The following is a 19332-nucleotide window of genomic DNA, read 5'->3' on the forward strand; positions in this document are numbered from 1 at the left end:
AGCAATCAGTTTATAGGTAGATACCATCCTTGTGAAACTAATTTGCCATTTGTAAACCAATCCATTCTGCAGTTAAAATGCACAAGTTAGTAAAATGTCCATGAAGTGAGCTTTTATTCAACCTTCCATTATAAGGTTTTTTCAACCTTAACCTGGTAGAAACTAAAATATCTCCACAATGATACAATCATAGTATGAAAGTTTGTAAATCAGTTATTCATCAAACTGCTACTTCGTTTTAAAAGGAGTGTATTTTCTATTTAATTCCCAATAGCTATTATAACCAATTACTATGAACATTTAAATTTTTAAAATGAAAGCTACTCAGTGCCAAGTTGCCTAAATATTTATTTTGAACATTTTAAGTTTGTTTTAACTTAAATTGGCTTTTACTAATTTATCAATATATTAATTGCTGTCATAATATATATTTAGTATTTCATGATCCACAATAATTTGTATGTACAGATAACACCTAATGCTGTAAGCCACTTAAACTGAACTCCAGAAGAAAAATCACCCAATCGCCCAAAAAAAAAAAAAAAAAAAAAAAAAAAAAAAAAGTATTTCCCCCATGCCCATTCTATACCCTGATCGACCTACCCGGTCAGGAAAAGTTTGCAAAAATAGTCCTTGCATTGTGCATCTTAGAATATACACTTGCAGTAAATGTCATGGAACAACCCTGATTTGCTTAAACTGCAATTCTCCTCCCTGAAAAGATACTGTGAAAATAGCATTGTGAGGTTGACTGTCACAACTGTTTCCATAACAAACATGTTTTATAAGTAATGATTTTTCTTATTACCAGCCCTGAAAATTCAGCCTGGTCTCTGACAGACATGCTGGGTTCTTTACATCTCATACACCATATCATTTATAAAGTTCTTCAAGCCATGTTATGCCTTTAACTCCTGTGGAAAGCCACTGCCTTCAAAGGATTTGCACGGGAGTGTAACTAACTGAACAATTCTGTTGAAGGTGCACATAATGGAATAGAATCTGCAATCTGCTGTTCCATAGAGGTGTTCTTTTTCAGCGCTAATGAAAGTAGAAAGCAGTAAAACACATTTTCGGCACTAAGTAAATACTATTCTGAATACACATGGAGGAAAATGTCACTGTAAAAAGTGACACCATATTTGGCATTTTCAAATTAAGAAAAACTTTGTTTGAGTCAAGCTTACTACTATCCTCTCTCCACGAGAATCTACAGCAGATTGTTATGCACATAACATTCTCTAGACCTTGGAATGTTCTAGTCCTAATTAATCAAGAGAGCATCAGAACAAAGTAACCCCCTGAAGTTGTTAATGCTCAACTCATTTTTCTGCTACATTAAATCCCATCTCCCACTTTAAAAGTTTAAAGAAACACATCCCTGACATTTATCTTATTTTACACATATTTCAAAAAATAAATCAGGGGTAGTCAATTATTTTTTGTCAAGGTGAAAATTTCTTCATTAAAGTATAGCCAAGTTCCAGACTCCAGAGAAACATTTTTCACACCGCAATAATGATACAGTAAAAGCTGTTTTATCCGGCACTTCACCAAGCAGAAAGCTCTATAAACTGGCATTTCTGATCTTCACTGAAATGCCTGTTTACAGTCCAGTTGGTGCGGGGCTTAGGGTGCTGGATCCGGGGGCCATTCACCTCGGGCAGCTTCCCGCAAGCGGCGACCTGTCCCAGCTGCTCCTAGGCAACTCTGCACCCTGCCTCCACCTGCAGGCGCCATAGCTGAAGCTATTGCATATGCAGTCTTGAGACAGGATTTTATCCATTTAGAGACTGCTGTGACAATCTGCATATGGCACACAACAGGTGAGGTGAAGAATGAAACAATTTAGTTCTGTCTAGACCAAAGGCTAGACATTGCCTGACATCTAATGTATGGAGACGCTGCTCCTCCAGAGATGAATGTAACTTACTTAAGAACTCAGGTCAATATAAAGCCTGATTCAAAATGAAACTGAGAAACCACTTTAGACAAAAATTTGGGGTGTAATCATAAAGTCACTTTGTCCTTACAGAATTGTGTGTAAGCTGGCTCTGCCATTAGCGCCTGCAACTCAGACTCTCGTTCTGGATGTTATTGCTACCAAGAATGCAATCTTCTGACACAAAAGTGGAAAGGGACAAGATGCTAGGGGCTCAAATGGAGATCCTATTGAAGCCACCAGGACAATGTCAAGGTCCCACAGAGGAACCGGCTTTTTGGACCGGATGATGGAGACGAAGAAGAAGCCCTTTTAAGAATCTTGCTGCCATGGTATTGGAGAAGGCTGATCTTCCCTGAATGGGAGGATGAAACACTGATAGCCATCCCTTAATGAGATAAGTGTAAATCCCGACGACTGAAGGTGCAGCAAGTACTCCAAAATGTCCTGAATAGAAGCCAGTGTCAGTTGAACTCCAAGGGAGAATGACCACACTAAAAACCGCTTCTGTTTAATTGAATAAGCAATTCTGGTAATGGGCTTTCTATTGTTGAGTAGGACGTGTTGGAACAGTCACCGAACACCATTCTTTTGTCTCATTCAGCCATGAATCAGTCACATCATGAGATGTAGGGATCTGAGCATGGGACCCAAGGTGCGGCTATGATTCTGAGTGAGTAGGTCAGGGTGGAGAGGAAATGGTATGGGAGGCTGAACTGCGAGAAGGCTGGAGAACCAGCACTGCCTCGGCCACATTGGAGCAAAGAGAACGAGTTTGGCCCAATCTGTCTTCAGCTTGTGGATGTCCTATAGAATGATTGGGATTGTGGTAAAGGCATACAGGAGAGCTGACGGCCAGCTTAGATGGGATGTGTCAGACAGGAAGCCCGGATCGAGACCCCCTCAAGAGCAGAACAGATGACATTTCCTGTTGTCTCTTGTAGCAAACAGATCAATTGTCTGAATACCTCAAACTGCGAAAATGACCTGAAGGACACTTGTCTTCAGAGACCACTTGTGACTTGGGAAAAATTCCTGCTGAGATGGTCCATGAGATGATTCTGGACCCCAGGGCAAGTGGTCAGCTATCAGAGTGATACTCTCCTTGATGCAGAACTGCCACAACCTGATTGCCTCCTGGCAGACCATGCTGAAGTGTGCTCCCCCTTGCATCTTCACATAATATACTGTGATGATATTTTCACAGTATTTGAACCATTGAGCCCCTGATACAGTCCGGAAGAGCATGATATGCATTGTAGATGGCCTGATATGCAGTAAGGACTCCTACTCTGACCTCAGACCTTGAGCTTCCAGTGACCCAAACTATCAGGGAGGCACCACTGACAACTGAGCGGTTGGCAAAGGGCCAGGCAAAGTGAATGCCCTGGTAAACCTTCTCTAGACAAGTCCACCACTACAAGGAGTCCAAGACCAGTTGAGGAAGACAGACCAATCCGCTCAAGGGATGAAGAGTTGGGCACTAAGCTGTCCTGAGCCGTATTTGGAGGAAGTGAAGGTGCAACCTTGCATACTGGACCACCTACATGCAAGTGGACATGTGGCCAGATAAGTGGTAAATATGGAGGAATGTATTATTGCTTTATAATTCAAAATACTTCTGCAAAGATCATTTCCCTAGCCTGTTACTTTGACCATGTCAACACCTTCTTTTTGCATTCTTCCACTGGCTCCCTTTTCTCAATTGCATAAAACACACATACTACTTGTCTTCACTTTCCAGGCATATCCCCACCCTACGATCTCTCACACTCTATCAAGATGTCAGCTTCCACCTCCACTTGGTCCATCATGCCAGTCTCCATCACCCACTTGTTACATTTTCATACAAGCACCTTTGTGCTTTCTCCCATGCTGTCCCTCATGCTTAGGAGGAGCTCCCCATAAACATCTGCAAAAACTAGCATATCATCTTCTGAAGTCTTCCATGAAATTCTCCCTTTCACCTCACAATAGTTAAACTGCTAGTGAACAGAGACCACTATCATACTGGCCAGTACTGTCTCATTGTTTCCTTGTACTCCCCTGTCTCTTAATATCCATCGATTGTAAGCTTTTGAGGGACCATCTTTGTTTTGTTTTTGTACAGCACCTAGCATCATGGAGTCCTGGACTCTGATTAGAGCACCTAGGTGCTACAATAATATAAATAAATAATTTATAAATTAAATTCTATCAAACTATTTAATACCTTTTATCTTTCAGGGCTAACTGCTCCAGCTGGTTTCTCCAAAGTATGTCATCTTCTGTTTTGTTGAAGAACATCAACTTCACTGTCCTTAAAAAAACAAAGCAGAACACACACAACAGAACACATTTAATTATGCAGTTATTTAAGACCTATATTCTCTTAAGAACAAGAATGTTGAATTTTTTAGGAATTCCACAGGCTTTAGTAACAGGACTATATACCTACCTAAAAGTTGTTCTTTAGTGTCTCAATAGTATATTTTAATAAATATCAGCTAATTAAACATATGCACAAACCTCTTGGGACACAAAAAAACAAACAAACAAAACCAATCCTGTTCTTAAAAATGGTAAATTTTATTAAAAACAAAAAGAAAGAAAATACATCTGGAACTTAGGCTTTTTGCTAGATCTTAAAAAAAATTACAAAAATTAAGCATCAAAATAGCTCTCTTGAGGTTCAGCTTAAAGATTACAAGCAAAACAAAAACATTTGGGGGTTAGCACAATAAGAAATAAAAGAAATAACCCTAATCGCGTCTTCCTAGACATTCCCTGATTTACTTACCGGTACATATCTGAGGTTTCAGATAAGCAATTCTGAGGTATGATTTGATGATTTTTCATACCTGGCTTAAAGCTTCCTACAGCATAGTTCAGCCCTGTTCCTGCTCTGCGTCTCCTCTCTCCGGAGAGCAGACAGACAAAAGGGGAGTCTTGTTTCAATTTTAAAAAAGTTCTAGCCTTCCCGTTGGTTCTTTTGGCCAGTTGCCCACTCACTTCCTTTTACCTATGCATGCAGCCAGACTTTTTAACCCTTTACAGGTAAAGCAAGTAGAGAACAGCTACCAAGAGGGATTTTATAGCTAAATGGCTGCCTGAGTGACCATAAAAGGAAGCTCCCCCCTCCCAGCACTTTCACTTATCACAGGTACTCTTAGGGCTTATCTATGTAGGGAAATTACTTGAGAATAAGGTAGGGTGTGAATTTAAAGTGCTAGAGTTATTCCAGAATAAAAAAGTGTCCAAAGAGGGAGTTATTCTGCTATGCCAGTTAATTTCCCCATGTAGACAAGCCCTTAAGAAAGAGGATCTTTATTGTCTCCTTTGCATATATACAGCCTTAAAAATGCTGCATTGTGCAATATTTCATATTCTCTGTTGCAGCTAGGGCATACTTCACATTTCTGGGAAACCTCTCTTTCCAATACTGACTGAAGCCAAACATAACTTAAGCAGAGAATGATCTGCTATAACAGCAAGCTCATTTTCTGCTTCCGGGAAAAAAGGAAACAGTTCTTGTGTCACGTCTACTTCATCACTGGAGTTAGATGGAGAAGAGAAGAGTTCCAAGAATTCTAGATGTCACACAATTCAAAAGAGGATTTCAATAGTATATAGGGTTTTGGGAAATAGCCAGCTGGGGACAAAAAAAAGAGATTTTAGAAATAATTTTTATGCTAGGTGAGTGGTTGGCACAAAACAAACTAGGTTCAATATAAAACCCCAGATCTCAATTTCCTTGGAAATGAAGAAAATTAAGTTTGTTACAATAATTAAGCACTGTCAAATGTGTTGATGCTGCATCCCACTTCAGCATCTGCTACTTTGGCCAGTAATTACTGAAAACCTTCCTGGACAATGAGGGCTTCTGGCACGGGTGAAAATAACTTACAGGACTTACCGGTACTGCCAGAGTCCTGAGGGGTGTGTGGCCTCAACCGGAAGAGGAGGGGCCTCTCAAGATTTAAAGGCCCTGGGGCACCAGCTGTGGCTGGGAGCCCCAAGGCCTTTAAATCAACCCAGGGCTCCCAGCTGCAGAGGTGGCTGGGGGCTCCGGGGCAAATTAAAGGGCCCCCCACCAGCTCCAACAGCTGGGCTGGGGCTGGGATTTAAAGGGCTCTGGGTTCCCTGCAGCCATGGGAGCTCTGAGCCCTTTAAATCCTGGCCCCAGTGTGGCTGCCGGAGCTACGGGGGGGGGGGGGGGAAATTGGCCCCAGCGCGGCTGCCGGAGCTGCGGGGGGAAATTTAAAGGGCTCTGGGCTCCCCGCAGCCGTGGGAGCTCTGAACCCTTTAAATCCCGGCCCCAGCCCGGCTGCCGGAGCCACGGGCGTGATTCAAAGGGCTCTGGTCTTACTGGTAGTCAAACTGCAAAATACTCTGGTGTCAAAGGACAAAATAAGATTGAAGTTAGCAGACTCTTAATTAGGTCCAAAGTGCATTTCTAGAATATAACCTTTAGGACTGTGATAATATTCACTTGGAAAGATAAAGCTTTTTTTGTTTTACTGCAAGTCCTGATTTTCTACCACCTTCTCTCTTCCTAAAAAAAGCAGTCAGTCTTTTTTACTTACTCTTGTGAGAAATCAGCATCAAATAATTAAATCTGCAAGTTCCTTCAAATCTAACAGCTGCAATTCTACAAAGCCTTTTTTGGCAATTCATTGTATCATTGTCAAATATATTACAGTATGTTGTATAGCTAAACTGTCAGATCTAAAGGTATTTTTCTCTGTTAGATTAAAAGAAAAATGTCTGAACATGAGAAAATCTGGGGACCAAAGATGGGGCAATTTAACATGGACATTTTTAGAACACAATACAGTGGAAAAATGCATTATGAATGTAATTTGGTTTTATATTAAACATCCAGCGTGACAGTCCACACAATAAAAAAAAAAAAATTTAAAAGCACCACTCTTGCAACTTTTAGAAAAGAAAGTGGGGTTTCAAGAAATATGAAGGACAGGTAATAAGGAGCCAATTGTGGTCAGTACCATCAAGTTTAAGTAGATTGTTTGAAATACACATGGCCCACCACCAATTTAAATACCAATGGTACCAACTTACAGTCAATCCAACATTTTATAGGCATTCCTTATAAAACCCAGAAGACACGTAGAAAATAATCAGTCACTCAAACCAATGCGAGAACAAGTTGCTGCACTCTGGACAAAGTGATAGAAGCCCTGTTGAGAACACCACAATAAGCGACTCTGGACTCCTTTAGCAAGTTCATAGGATAAATAAGAGAAGAGCCTATGCATGCAAAATAGTTTTCATACTATGTATGAAACATGATCTCCTATGGAAAGGATAAGGTCAAAAGTAATGCCAGGATTCTTCACTGTCAGTGGACTTGCTGAGCAGTAGTGAATAAGCAGGGAATGCAAAAGAATCATAGAACCTCCATAACCACCTTTACCCTCCAACAAGGCCTTGTTTTCTCAGAATTAAGGATAAGGTATCCCCAACACACCTAACTAGCAGTACTATCCAAACGTTCTTCCAGATAACTAAGACACTGATCTTTCAGATTCCACTGGGCAAGAGACAGTTATATACCATCTGCTACCAATGAGAAACACCAGCAGTATCCAGTCACCATCTACGCTTGAGCTCCCAAAGTCCACAGATGAGGGAAAAATTTCCCTGAAACAGACCAGGCTTTACAGTACACCAAGGTACAACACTTCCTAATCTATTTTCTGTTATTCCTATAGAACTGATTTCAGTCATTTACCCTCTACTTCCTCATTAAAAATTAATCTGGTTTGGTGCCTAAGCCATAAGGAGTATACTAACCTCAGACTACAAACATTAGTCAGAACATAGTTCAGTAGTTTAACCATTGGTGTGAAGCCTGTGCCTGCTGCCAATAAAAAGAGATCTTCTAAAGTTTGAACTTGCGACTTCTTGAAGCTACCTTCAGAATTGCTCACGGAAATATAGTCTCCTATATAACAAAAACAGAACAGTAAACGTTACTGAAGTGGAAGTCAGAATATTGGTGATCTGTTCTATACAAGCTCTTATGCTGCCCTCATCACTGTAGAATCTGAGCATTTTCAAGAACAGCACTGACATGACTAATATCTGTCCCATGTGGTTCATCATCTCTCATTCTGTCACCAAAGAAAAACTGGATGTGCAATGTAATGTTTTGGTGGGGTATTTGGTTTTTTTTGGTATAAATACACACAGAGCCATGGTTTAGATTAGTGATGACAAAGTCAAAAGTGTGTCTTGCGCTTGAGCAATAAGCACTGAGGTTTGTGCTAACATCAATCACACAAAAATAAACCTAAGTTTTTTTCCCAGTAGCAGAGAAACTGTAAATAATGTACATAGAAAGAAACTTTACAATAAGCTAGCTATAATTATTTAGGGGAAAACTCTGGAAGTGAAGACCCCAATGTGAATATTTTACAGCACACAGTTCCTAACAAAACTACATCGGATATGGCTAAAGGAATAAGGTTTTAAATATTAAATGTAACAAGGGCACAAAGGAGAAAACACACATATGTGAGTACCAACTTGAACAGCCTGTGGTGGGAAACATACATATAACATGATTTAGTGCAAGAAAACACTTACCAATTTGTAGGTGGTCAAGTTCTGGTGTGAAAAGTCCACTGGGATAAATTTTGATCATTAAAATTAGGTGTGTACTATCATGGTGAGATGGTTCTTTGAAATCAGATTTCAAAGAACAAGATACAGGTGTATATGGCTTCACTATCTCAGTACCTATGCAAACAGAAGAAAATCACAAAATGAAACTTCTAGCACAAAAGAAGACTCATAGCAAGTGATTTTAATGTGATCATATTCATTAAGCAGCCTGTCTACTCCTATAATTGCTCAGCCGCTGTTCCAAATTTTTAAGTTTTTTTTTAATAAGACAGGTTTTAGCATTAAACAGAAACAAAAAAAAGTAAAATGTAGCCGAGTGCTATTTCAGATTTATACAAACTTATTATAAGACAAGTCTCAGCTAATTTACTAACTCCAGCTAGCTCAAGGACTAAGCCTACTACCCAGCGTAAAATGTGTTGATGTAGCTGCATCCCCACCCAGAGCCTTTCCACTCTATCTCAAACAATTACTTTATGCCGAAAAAACCCTTTATCTTAATACATAGCACCACACACATACGTCCTTCGAGATGTGTCCCTATGGATGCTCCACCTCAGATGCACATTTGCCTCTCGTGCCCTTGATTGGAGATTTCTAGCTAGCATTGCCTGTTCAGCCCTCACACATGCCCTATGCCTCCTCATGGCAGACACCGAGGTTATACATGGGTGCGCGGGCAAACCTCCCTCAGTTCTTCTCTATTAAGTAAGAAAATCCTTTAAGGAACAACCAAAGCAGAGGGAAAGGAGGGCAGCAGTGGAGCACCCACAGGGACCTACATCTTGAAGAACTACAGTTACTGCACAGGCAATGTTTCCTCTATTTTCAGTAGCATCCCTATTCGTACACTGTACACCAGCGTACATGTCAAGGCAGCAGGTTACAGAAGTTGCTCCCGATGTTATGTGGGAAGAAATTGAATACTCAGTTCGTAACATAAAAAGAGAGGGAAGAGTCCAGGAGTGGACGATGTTTGGCCAGAGTGTATCAAAGCAGGGGAAGATACTCTCTTCAAAGCATTGGTGCAATGGTTCACCATCTACATCAATAGCAAGCGTGTTCCAGATGCATGGAAGAAATTGAAAACAAAACTACTGATGAAAAAAGGCAATCCAGAAGAACTGAGCAACTACTGTCCAATCACACTCCTCTCACAAGTGTATAAAGTCTTCACCCATGTCATACTCAGATTAAGAAGGATCTTGAAATGCATGAAAGCAGAGAACAAGCTGGTTTCCACTCAAGGTATTCGACAATTGATCACATCCACTCAGTTTGTATTCCTTGCATTTTTCGATGAGCTGCCAAAGTACCATTGTGTATTGCATTTGTTGACTACAAAAAGGCATTTGACTATATGGAGATTAACGCAGTACTCAACGTGCTTAATGAAATCAGAATTGACCTGAGGTACATCAACCTGCTGGAAGAAATTAACCACAGTTGCTCGACGGAGATAACATTATTCAATGTCTCCTGCATTATTACTATAGCAGAGGAGTCAGACAAGGTGACAATCTCACCAAAGCTGTTCGCAGCAGCACTGGAGTCGCTGTTCAAGAAATTTGAACTGGGAAGAAGGAATCAGAATTGATGGAGAACAGTTAACACATCTTCTCTTTGCTGATGATTGTGTACTACTGGCAAAGGACACAGTAGAACTGGAGAACAAATTGCAGCAACTGCAAACACTTTCATATGATATCAGGTTCGAAGTGAACATGCTGAAGATGTAGTGGATGTAGAATAAGCATTGTGCAGAAGGAATCATCACTGTAAATGGGAAAGAAATCGAGGTCAACAAATACTTTTATCTGGGTCAGCAGCTGAGTAGAGACAACTCATTCAAAGGCGACTGCAGTAGGAGGTGAAAGGTGGGGTAGGCAAGTTTCAACAAAACAAAGGCGTCTCTAACGGATGATGAACTGCCCATGAAGAAAAGGAAAGAACTGTTTAACTCCACTGTTCTGCCAGCAATGATATACAGAGAGGAAGCTGGTCAATGGCGAAAGCAGAGGAAGAAAAATTCACCAGAGAACAATCACCCAGAGAACAATGGAAAGGCGAATGTGTAAGATATCGCTCCATGATCATATACCGAATGAGGAGATCAGAAGGCATACAGAAGTGATCGATGTAGTGCAGGCAATGTACAACGCAAAGCAAAGATGGGCAGGTCATGTAGTCCGCAGGCAAGACAATAGGTGGACAACCCGCATCAGTGACTGGATCCCCAGAGATCACAAGCGACCACTGGGCAGACCAAAAATGCACCGGGCCAATCCCATGACAAAATTATTTGGCCATAAATGGAAAGAATGCAACAAAAGAGAATGGTGTGGCATCGACTTGCACTTGTGGAGAGACGGATGAGAATAAACCAGACAAAGGTGATCCCTATGAGTGATCCATTTCAGGTGATTTCTGAGCAGTATCCCCAGGAGAAAAGAGCTTCAAAACGGGATCCACAACTGAAGATAGGTTCTGCAGAGCCAAGTGCCGCTTTGGATCGGACAGCATGAAAACATATGGATTGAGGCCCAGGTAGCAGCTCTACATATTTCAGAAACCAGGATATTCTTCAAAAATGCAGTAGATGTCACTTGAGTGCATTCTCACTCCCGGGGGCAGGCTGAGCACCTATAGACTCATAACAGGTATAGATACAACCTGATACCCATCTCAAAAATCTTTGAATAGAAATACGGGCTTCCCTTAGACCTATCCACAAAAGATATGAAGAACCTAGGTAATCTCCTTAACTACTTAGTTGTATCCAAGTAGAAGGCTAAGGCTCTTCTAAAATGAAGGACATGAAAGTGGGATTCTTGCTGAGAATTGTGAGGCTTTTGGAAAGAATATCAGTAGATGATAGACTGGTTAAGATGAAAATCCGACGCAACCTTGGGTGAGAACCTGGGATGTGCACATAAAGAAACCTTCTCCCCAAAGAACATGGTGAAAGAGGAATCTGCCATCTGAGCTCAAATTTCCTTGACCCTACAGGCCAGCATGACAGCAAAGAACAAGGCCGTCTTCATAGACAGAGAGACGCTGCGGGCCCGCGCCTGCCAGCGACAGAGAACTCCGGGGCTGCAGGCTTCATTCTATGTTAAAGTAAGAATAATATATATATTTGGACCAGCAGTTCAACAATGTTTTACTTTTTGTAAATAAATAAGATGAAAACTGTTTATGATATTTATTTTGTAAAAACTCCTTAATTTTTCTTACAGGTAGATAAAACAAGACGGTTACTCACCGTTGTAACTGTTGTTATTCGAGATGTGATGCTCATATCCATTCCATGTAGGTGTGTGCGCGCCGCGTGCACGTTCGGAGACTTTTACCCTAGCAACTCAGTGGGTCGGCTGGGCGCCCCCTGGAGTGGCGCCGCTATGGCCGCGGATATATACCCCAGCCGACCCACCCACTCCTCAGTTCCTTCTTGCCGGCTACTCCGACAGTGGGGAAGGAGGGTGGGTGTGGAATGGATATGAGCAACACATCTCGAAGAACAACAGTTACAACGGTGAGTAACCGTCTTTTCTTCTTCGAGTGCTTGCTCATATCCATTCCATGTAGGTGATTCCCAAGCCTTACCTAGGCGGTGGGGTCGGAGTGAGACGTGGCCGAGTGCAAAACTGCCGAACCGAAGGCGGCATCGTCTCTTGACTGCTGCACCAAAGCACAGTGCGAGGTGAACGTGTGCACCGAGGACCAGGTTGCTGCTCTGCAGATCTCCTGGATCGGTACGTGCGCCAGGAAGGCGGCCGAGGAAGCCTGAGCTCTCGTGGAATGGGCAGTGAGGTGGCCCGCCGGAACATGGGCCAAGTCATAGCACGTGCGGATGCAGGTCGTGAGCCACGATGAAATCCTCTGAGTGGAGATAGGGAGGCCTTTCATACGATCTGCTACTGCCACAAAGAGCTGAGGGGACTTACGAAAGGGCCTGGTGCGATCGATGTAGAAGGCAAGTGCCCTGCGGACATCTAAGGAATGTAAGCGCTGCTCTCGGGGAGATGCGCGAGGCTTTGGGCAGAAGACCGGGAGGAAGATGTTCTGATTAGCATGAAAGGCCGAAACCACTTTAGGCAGAAAAGCAGGATGCGGCCTTAGCTGCACTTTGTCTTTATGAAAGACCATGTAAGAAGGGTCTACAGTCAGGGCCCGTAGCTCGGAGATCCTGCGGGCCAAAGTAATAGCAACCAGAAAAACCGTCGTCCACGAAAGGTAGAGAAGAGAACAGGTTGCCAGTGGCTCAAAGGGTGGCCCCATGAGCCTGGTCAGTACCTGATTGATTTCCCAGGTAGGGGCGGGGCGACGGACCGGAGGGTAGAGGCGTTCCAGCTCCCTGCGGAATCTAATGACCACCGGGTGAGAGAACACTGAGTGTCCACGTTCACCAGGGTGGAAGGCAGATATGGCCGCTAAGTGCACTTTCAGGGAAGAAATAGCAAGGCCTTGTTGCTTAAGGAACCACAGGTAGTCCAAAATGGCCGGAACGGGAACCTCCATGGGTACCAAAGCACGTGACTCACACCATAACGAGAAGCGCTTCCACTTGGCCAAGTACATGGACCGAGTGGAAGGTTTCCTGCTGCTGGGCGTGTTGCACAGGGGCGGAGCAGCGTAGCTCAGAGGCGTCTAGCCACGCAGGAGCCACGCCGTGAGGTGGAGAGTGGGGAGGTCCGGGTGGCGAAGAGTCCCGTGCTCCTGTGTTATGAGGTCCGGGCAGAGGGGGAGGGTGATCGGTGGGGATACCGAGAGGCTGAGCAATGTGGAGTACCACAGTTGCCTGGGCCATGCTGGGGCAATCAGGATCAGGTGAGCCCCGTCTTGCCGGATCTTCAACAAAACTTTGTGGACTAGAGGGAAGGGGGGAACGCGTAAAGCAGGTGGTGCGTCCACTGGATGAGGAACGCGTCTGAGACCGACCCTGGAGAGTGCCCCCGGAACGAGCAGAACGTTTGGCACTTCCTGTTCGCACGTGTCGCGAAGAGGTCCACCTGGGGAAAGCCCCACTTGCGGAAGATCGCGTGGATAATGTCCGGTCTTATGGACCACTCATGGCACAGGAAGGATCTGCTCAACCGATCCGCGAGAGTCTTCCGAACTTCCGGGAGAAAGGAGGCCACCAGGTCGATCACATGAGTCAGGCAAAATTCCCACAAGTGGATGGTCTCTGCACAAAGCGGGGAGGAGCGAGTCCCGCCCCTGTTTGTTTATGTAGTACATGGCCGTTGTATTGTCCGTAAGGACGGAGACACAACGGCCGGACAGAGGTCTGCGGAACGCCTGGCAGGCTAGGCGAACTGCTCTGAGCTCCCGCACGTTTATGTGGAGGGAGAGCTCCTCTGGTGACCAGAGGCCCTGGGTGCGCAGATGACCTAGGTGGGCTCCCCAGCCGAGAGAAGACGCGTCCGTCGTCAAGGACAGCGTTGGTTGGGGCGGGTGAAAGGGCAGCCCTGCACAGACCGTGGAGGGATTCAGCCACCAGTCGAGGGACCGAAGTGCACTCAATGGAACGGTGACCAGGGTATCCAGCGAGTCTCTGGCCGGGCGGTACACTGAATGTAACCATGTTTGAAACGGGCGGAGCTGAAGCCTGGTGTACTTGGTGACGAACGTACACGCCGCCATGTGTCCTATCAGAGTGAGGCAGGTGCGGACCGAGGTCGTAGGGAAAGCCTGAAGGCTGCGGACAATGGTCAACGCCAGGAACCTTGGCTGAGGGAGACAGGCTTTGGCCCGAGTGGAGTCCAAGGTCGCTCCTATGAAGTCCAGCCTCTGTGTGGGAACCAGGGTGGATTTGTCCGTATTGAGCAACAGGCCGAGGTTTGTGAACAGGGCCGATGCCACTCGCACATGTTCCACGGTCTGTTCTCGAGAGGCCCCCTTGAGGAGCCAATCATCCAGGTAGGGGAACACGTGGAGCCCTTGGCGACGGAGGTGGGTGGCCACCACCGCCATGCACTTCGTGAAGACTCGAGGTGCTGTGGAGAGGCCAAAGGGTAGGACTGCAAACTGGAAATGGCGATGGCCCGCTACGAAGCGGAGGTATCGTCTGTGTGGAGGAAAGATGGCTATATGAAAGTAAGCGTCTCATGTCGAGGGCAGCATTCCAGTCCCCGGGATCCAAGGAAGGGATAATGGTCCCTAGGGAGACCATGCGGAACTTTAACTTTACAAGAAATTTGTTGAGGCCTCTTAGGTCGAGAACCCCCTTTTGACTTTGGAATCAGAAAGTAGCGGGAGTAAAAGCCTTTGCCCCAGTCGTTCCGTGGAACCTCCTCTATCTCTCCGATATTGAGGAGCGTTTGGACCTCTTGTAAAAGGAGGTGCTCGTGAGAGGGATCCCTGAAGAGGGACTGGGAGGGAGGGCGGAAAGGCGGGGGTGAAGCAAACTGGACGTGGTATCCGTGCTTCACAGTGCGCAGAACCCAGACATCTGAGGTCAAGAGGGACCACGCCGGGAAAAAATAAGAGAGGCGGTTGGAGAACGGGGGGAAGGATCCGAGACAGGAAAAGGTATGCTGCCCCCCGGCGCGCCTTCAAAAGGACGACTTCGGGTCAGACTGCGGCTTAGAGGAGCCGCGATTCTGACCGGACTGAGGGCCCGAATACCGTCTACGGCCTCCTCGCCCTCGGCGTCTATTGAAATCCTGACCCCGTCGGGGTACAAAGTACGGACGGAAATGCTGAGGGCGGTAGGTGTGTCGCTGGGTTACGGGAGTGTGCATACCCAGGTTGCGCATCTGACTCTGCCATCTTTTAAGTTCTGGAGTCTAGAATCGGTTTTGTCCGAGAACAAGGCACTGCCCTCGAAGGGCAAGTCCTGCAAGGTGTACTGAAGCTCGGGCGGAAGAGTGGAGGCCTGGAGCCAGGCAATGCGCCGCATGGTGATTCCAGTCGCTATAGACCTGGCCGCGGAATCCGCCGCATCAAGGGAAGCCTGCAAGGAGGTCCTTGCCACCTTTTTCCCTTCTGCTAGGAAGGCTTTATACTCCTGGCGGGAATCCGAGGGAAGCAATTCCTGAAACTTGTCCATTTCAGTCCAGGTGTTGAAGTCGTAACGACTCAGCAGGGCATGCTGATTGGCTACGCGCAGCTGGAGGGCGCCCGCCGAGTATACCTTACGGCCCAGAAGGTCCATACGCCTGGCCTCTTTAGATTTTAGTGCGGGGGGCCGGCTGGCCATGACGCTCCCTGTCGTTAACTGACTGAACGACCAGAGAAGAAGGAGGCGGATGCATATAAAGGTATTCATACCCTTGGGATGGCACCATGTATTTCCGCTCGACTCCTTTCGCCGTTGGCAGAATAGAAGCTGGCGTTTGCCACAACTTGTCCTTTTTTGCCTGGATGGTCTTGATAAAGGGTAGAGCCACCCTGGTAGGCGCGTCTGCCGACAAAATGCTGCAGACCGGGTCGTCGACCTCTGCGACCTCCTCCATCTCGATGTTAATGTTGAGCACCACTCGTCTGAGGAGATCTCGATGTGCAACAAGGTCCAGTGGGGGCGGGCTCGTGGACGACGCGACGGCCACCGCCTCATCTGTGAGGAAGAAGAGGAACCACCGGGGCGGAGGACCTCCTGGATGAGCTCCTCCTGTTGGGGCTCCTGCTCCAGGTGTTCAGGCGAGGTGGTGGTAGGAGATGGCTGAGCATCCATACAAGTTGGCGGAGGGCGACTCACTGTTGCCTCTGGGGCCCGACGTTCGGCAGGGACTGTCCGAGATGGAACTATGGGAGCCCCTTGGGCCTGGTGGTAAGCCCAAGGTGTCCAAAAAGGCCACTGCTGAACTGCTTGCGATTCAGAGTGGGAGTCCTGGAATAAAGCCTCCGGCACATCTGCTTCCCGATCTTGGGAGTAGAGGCTACCTGCCCGGGACGAAGCCGAGGGGTGTCGAGAAGGCCATGGTGGAGCAGATAGGCCTTGGGCAGATGTTCCCACCGACCTGGTGCTTTTGCGCACTGGGGAATGGTGCCATGAGGTACTCTGGTGCTGCGATCTGGTCCGGGACCTGCGACCTGGACGGTGCCGGGAGGTCGACCGTGACCGAGAGCTTCGGTGTCGAGAGCGACTCTGAGTGGAGCGGTGCCGGTAACGGTGCCGAGACCGGGAACGGTGCCGCGAGTCCAACCGGCGTCGTGCCAAGGAGCGGTGCCGGGACTGCGAGCGGCGGGACGACCATGAACGGTGCCGAGATCTTGAACAGCGACGGGACCGTGATCAGGAGCAGTGCCGGTCCGGGGCGCCAACTGATGGTGGACGGATCAGGGCCGGCTTCCCAAGCGATCGGACTACCCGCACCGGTGGTGCCGGGGGTGGCGGCGGTGCCGCATCCGAGATCGCAATCAAGTCCCTCGCTACTTCACAGACTTCTGGCGTGGATGGGACAATCAACTCAACCGCGGCGGGTGCCGGGGAGATAGGTGCTGGACTCGACGGCCCTTGGCGAACCGGAGTCGACGGCAACAGCTCAGCAGGCACTACCGTGGCTGCAGGCACCGGCCGGTGCGTTGGAGCCGTGCCCTCTTGCCGCACCACGGGCGGTGCCGGGTCGGCAGGGGTCTTAGGCTTTCTCGCTTGCGGCGAGAGCGAGCGGCTGTGGCCTGACTTTGAAGCAGGCATCCGGTGCCGAGGAGTAGATGCTGCACCGGTGCGGCCCGGTGCCGAAGAGCCGCTTTTCGGTTCCAAAGGGGGAGCGCTCGGTGCTGAAGACGGAGGGGTTAGAGCCGCCTCCATGAGGAGTTGTTTAAGTCTAATGTCCCTCTCTTTCTTTGTACGAGGCTTGAACGACTTACAAATTGGGCACTTAGCTGTTAAGTGCGACTCCCCCAGGCACTTCAAGCAGGAGGAATGTGGATCCCCGTCGGCATCGGGCGATGGCAAGCCGAGCACGGCTTGAATCCCGGGGAGCCGGGCATGAGCTCCGGCCCCGGGGCGGGAAGGGTCTAAGCCCAGAACCCGACTAACTAACTAAACTATAACTAATCAACTAAAACTAACTACTCTATTTAAATTAACAACTTAGAGAACTATATACACAATGAGAATAGAAAATTGAGAGAATGCTAGGGAGGTGGAGGTCAGCTACGCTGCACTCCACAGTTCCAACGACCGACACGGGCGGTAAGAAGGAACTGAGGAGTGGGTGGGTCGGCTGGGGTATATATCCGCGGCCATAGCGGCGCCACTCCAGGGGGCGCCCAGCCGACCCACTGAGTTGCTAGGGTAAAAGTCTCCAACGAACGTGCACGTGGTGCGCACACACCTACATGGAATGGATATGAGCAAGCACTCGAAGAAGAAAGAGCAAATTCACATGGTAAGGTGAAAGAGTAATTGCCAAATAATTGAATTAATACCGTTTACATGTAAAATTACCCTTTTTATCTTATGGATTCATATATTATGTAATATTAAATATGATGTTTTTCATATTATTTAATGTACAAATACAAAATAAGCCTTGAAAAATTGTTGGTGCTCGCCACACTCTTCTGAAAACATGAATGTGGTACTGGCCACAGAAAGGTTGGGGACCACTGGACTACATGTTCTCCTGAGGTCCCTTCCAACCCTGATAGTCTATGATTCTATGATCTGGCCTGACCCTGTCACAAGCTGCTAGAGTCACCATCTTGAACTTTTGAGGCTTCGTGAACTTGTTCAGCTATCTCAGATCTAAGATCAGCCTCCAACCTCAGTGCTATTTTGGTAGTAGGAAATATATTGTATAGAACCCCATGCCATAATAAGGAGAAAGAACTGGCTCTATCACTCTTAGCTAGAGAAGAGAATCCACCTCCTGTCTTAGTAGATGTTTGAGAGAGGCAGGCCTGAAGAGAGGTGAGGAAAGGGTCAAAAATTAGATGGTGCAGTCCAATGTTATGATCTCCAAGATCCACTCACTGGTCCATAGTGATTCGTTCCCAAGTCTGGTGGAAATGGACAAGGTGGTCCCCAAACGGAGGGAATTGGGCAAAAGGGTGCAACTATAAAAATCAGAGGATAAAAGGAATCAAACTCTCAACCAGCCCATCAAAACTGTTGTGTAGATCAGTGTTTTCAAGGTTCAGGTCACGACCTAGTACTGGGTCGTGGCCTGTAAGGCACTGGTTAGCACTGCTGACTGGGCTGTTAAAAGTCCTGTTGCCAGTGCTGCCCCGCTAAGGCAGGCTAGTGCCTACCTGTTCCAACACTGCACTGCCCCCCAGAAGCAGCCAGCATCTAGACGGGGGGGCCACGGGGCTCCGCACTCTATTCTCTCAGCAAGTCAGAATGCCGATCCTAAGTTACTAGTTGAATAACAGTCTTCAGCGACAAGTCTAGTAAATCAATCACTTCGCATAGAGGAAATAAAGTCAGAAAGAAATAAAAGACAGTGTAATTCAGAATGAATGTGAAAATCTGAATGCTTCTTGGCATTTAACTTCAGTAAGTATCATAACTTCACTTTTTATCTAGCAACAAATGATCCATTTCCCTGTGACGCTGTTTTAATGGTCATCACTTCCTTACTGTTTATGTAAAACCTAAGAGGTTGCAAGAACTAGGAGACATCAACATACAGCAATTTGAGGGTTTTTTCCTACTTGAAAGTAATAAATTTGGGAATTATCAACTTCCCCTTCATCTCTAAATGCAACACTTATTACAGGGGAGACAGGCAGGCTTTCTTCATCACTCCAAACAACAACATGACACAGGTCCCGAACCATAAAACTAATCAGTGAATGACAAAGCT

General features: G+C 46.4%; 1 protein-coding gene across 5 annotated transcripts in view; it reads right to left on the reverse strand.

The window, feature by feature from the left end:
* Positions 1-19332, reverse strand: part of LOC120402048 (melanocortin-2 receptor accessory protein 2-like) — a 173643-nt gene that overhangs the window by 88711 nt on the left and 65600 nt on the right. For all 5 annotated transcript variants that reach the window (XR_005596927.1, XM_039532402.1, XM_039532388.1 and 2 more), the window contains 3 exons: positions 8534-8686; positions 7739-7889; positions 4155-4241 (listed from right to left, as the gene is read on the reverse strand). Coding sequence is in view for 4 of the 5 variants with exons in the window: in XM_039532402.1 (XP_039388336.1) it covers positions 4155-4241; positions 7739-7889; positions 8534-8686 (391 nt within the window). In the remaining variant the exon portion in view is untranslated. The remainder of the gene's footprint in view (positions 1-4154; positions 4242-7738; positions 7890-8533; positions 8687-19332) is intronic.

Source organism: Mauremys reevesii, linkage group 3 (genome assembly GCF_016161935.1).
Source record: "Mauremys reevesii isolate NIE-2019 linkage group 3, ASM1616193v1, whole genome shotgun sequence".
In the NCBI taxonomy this organism is placed as follows: Eukaryota; Metazoa; Chordata; order Testudines; family Geoemydidae; genus Mauremys; species Mauremys reevesii.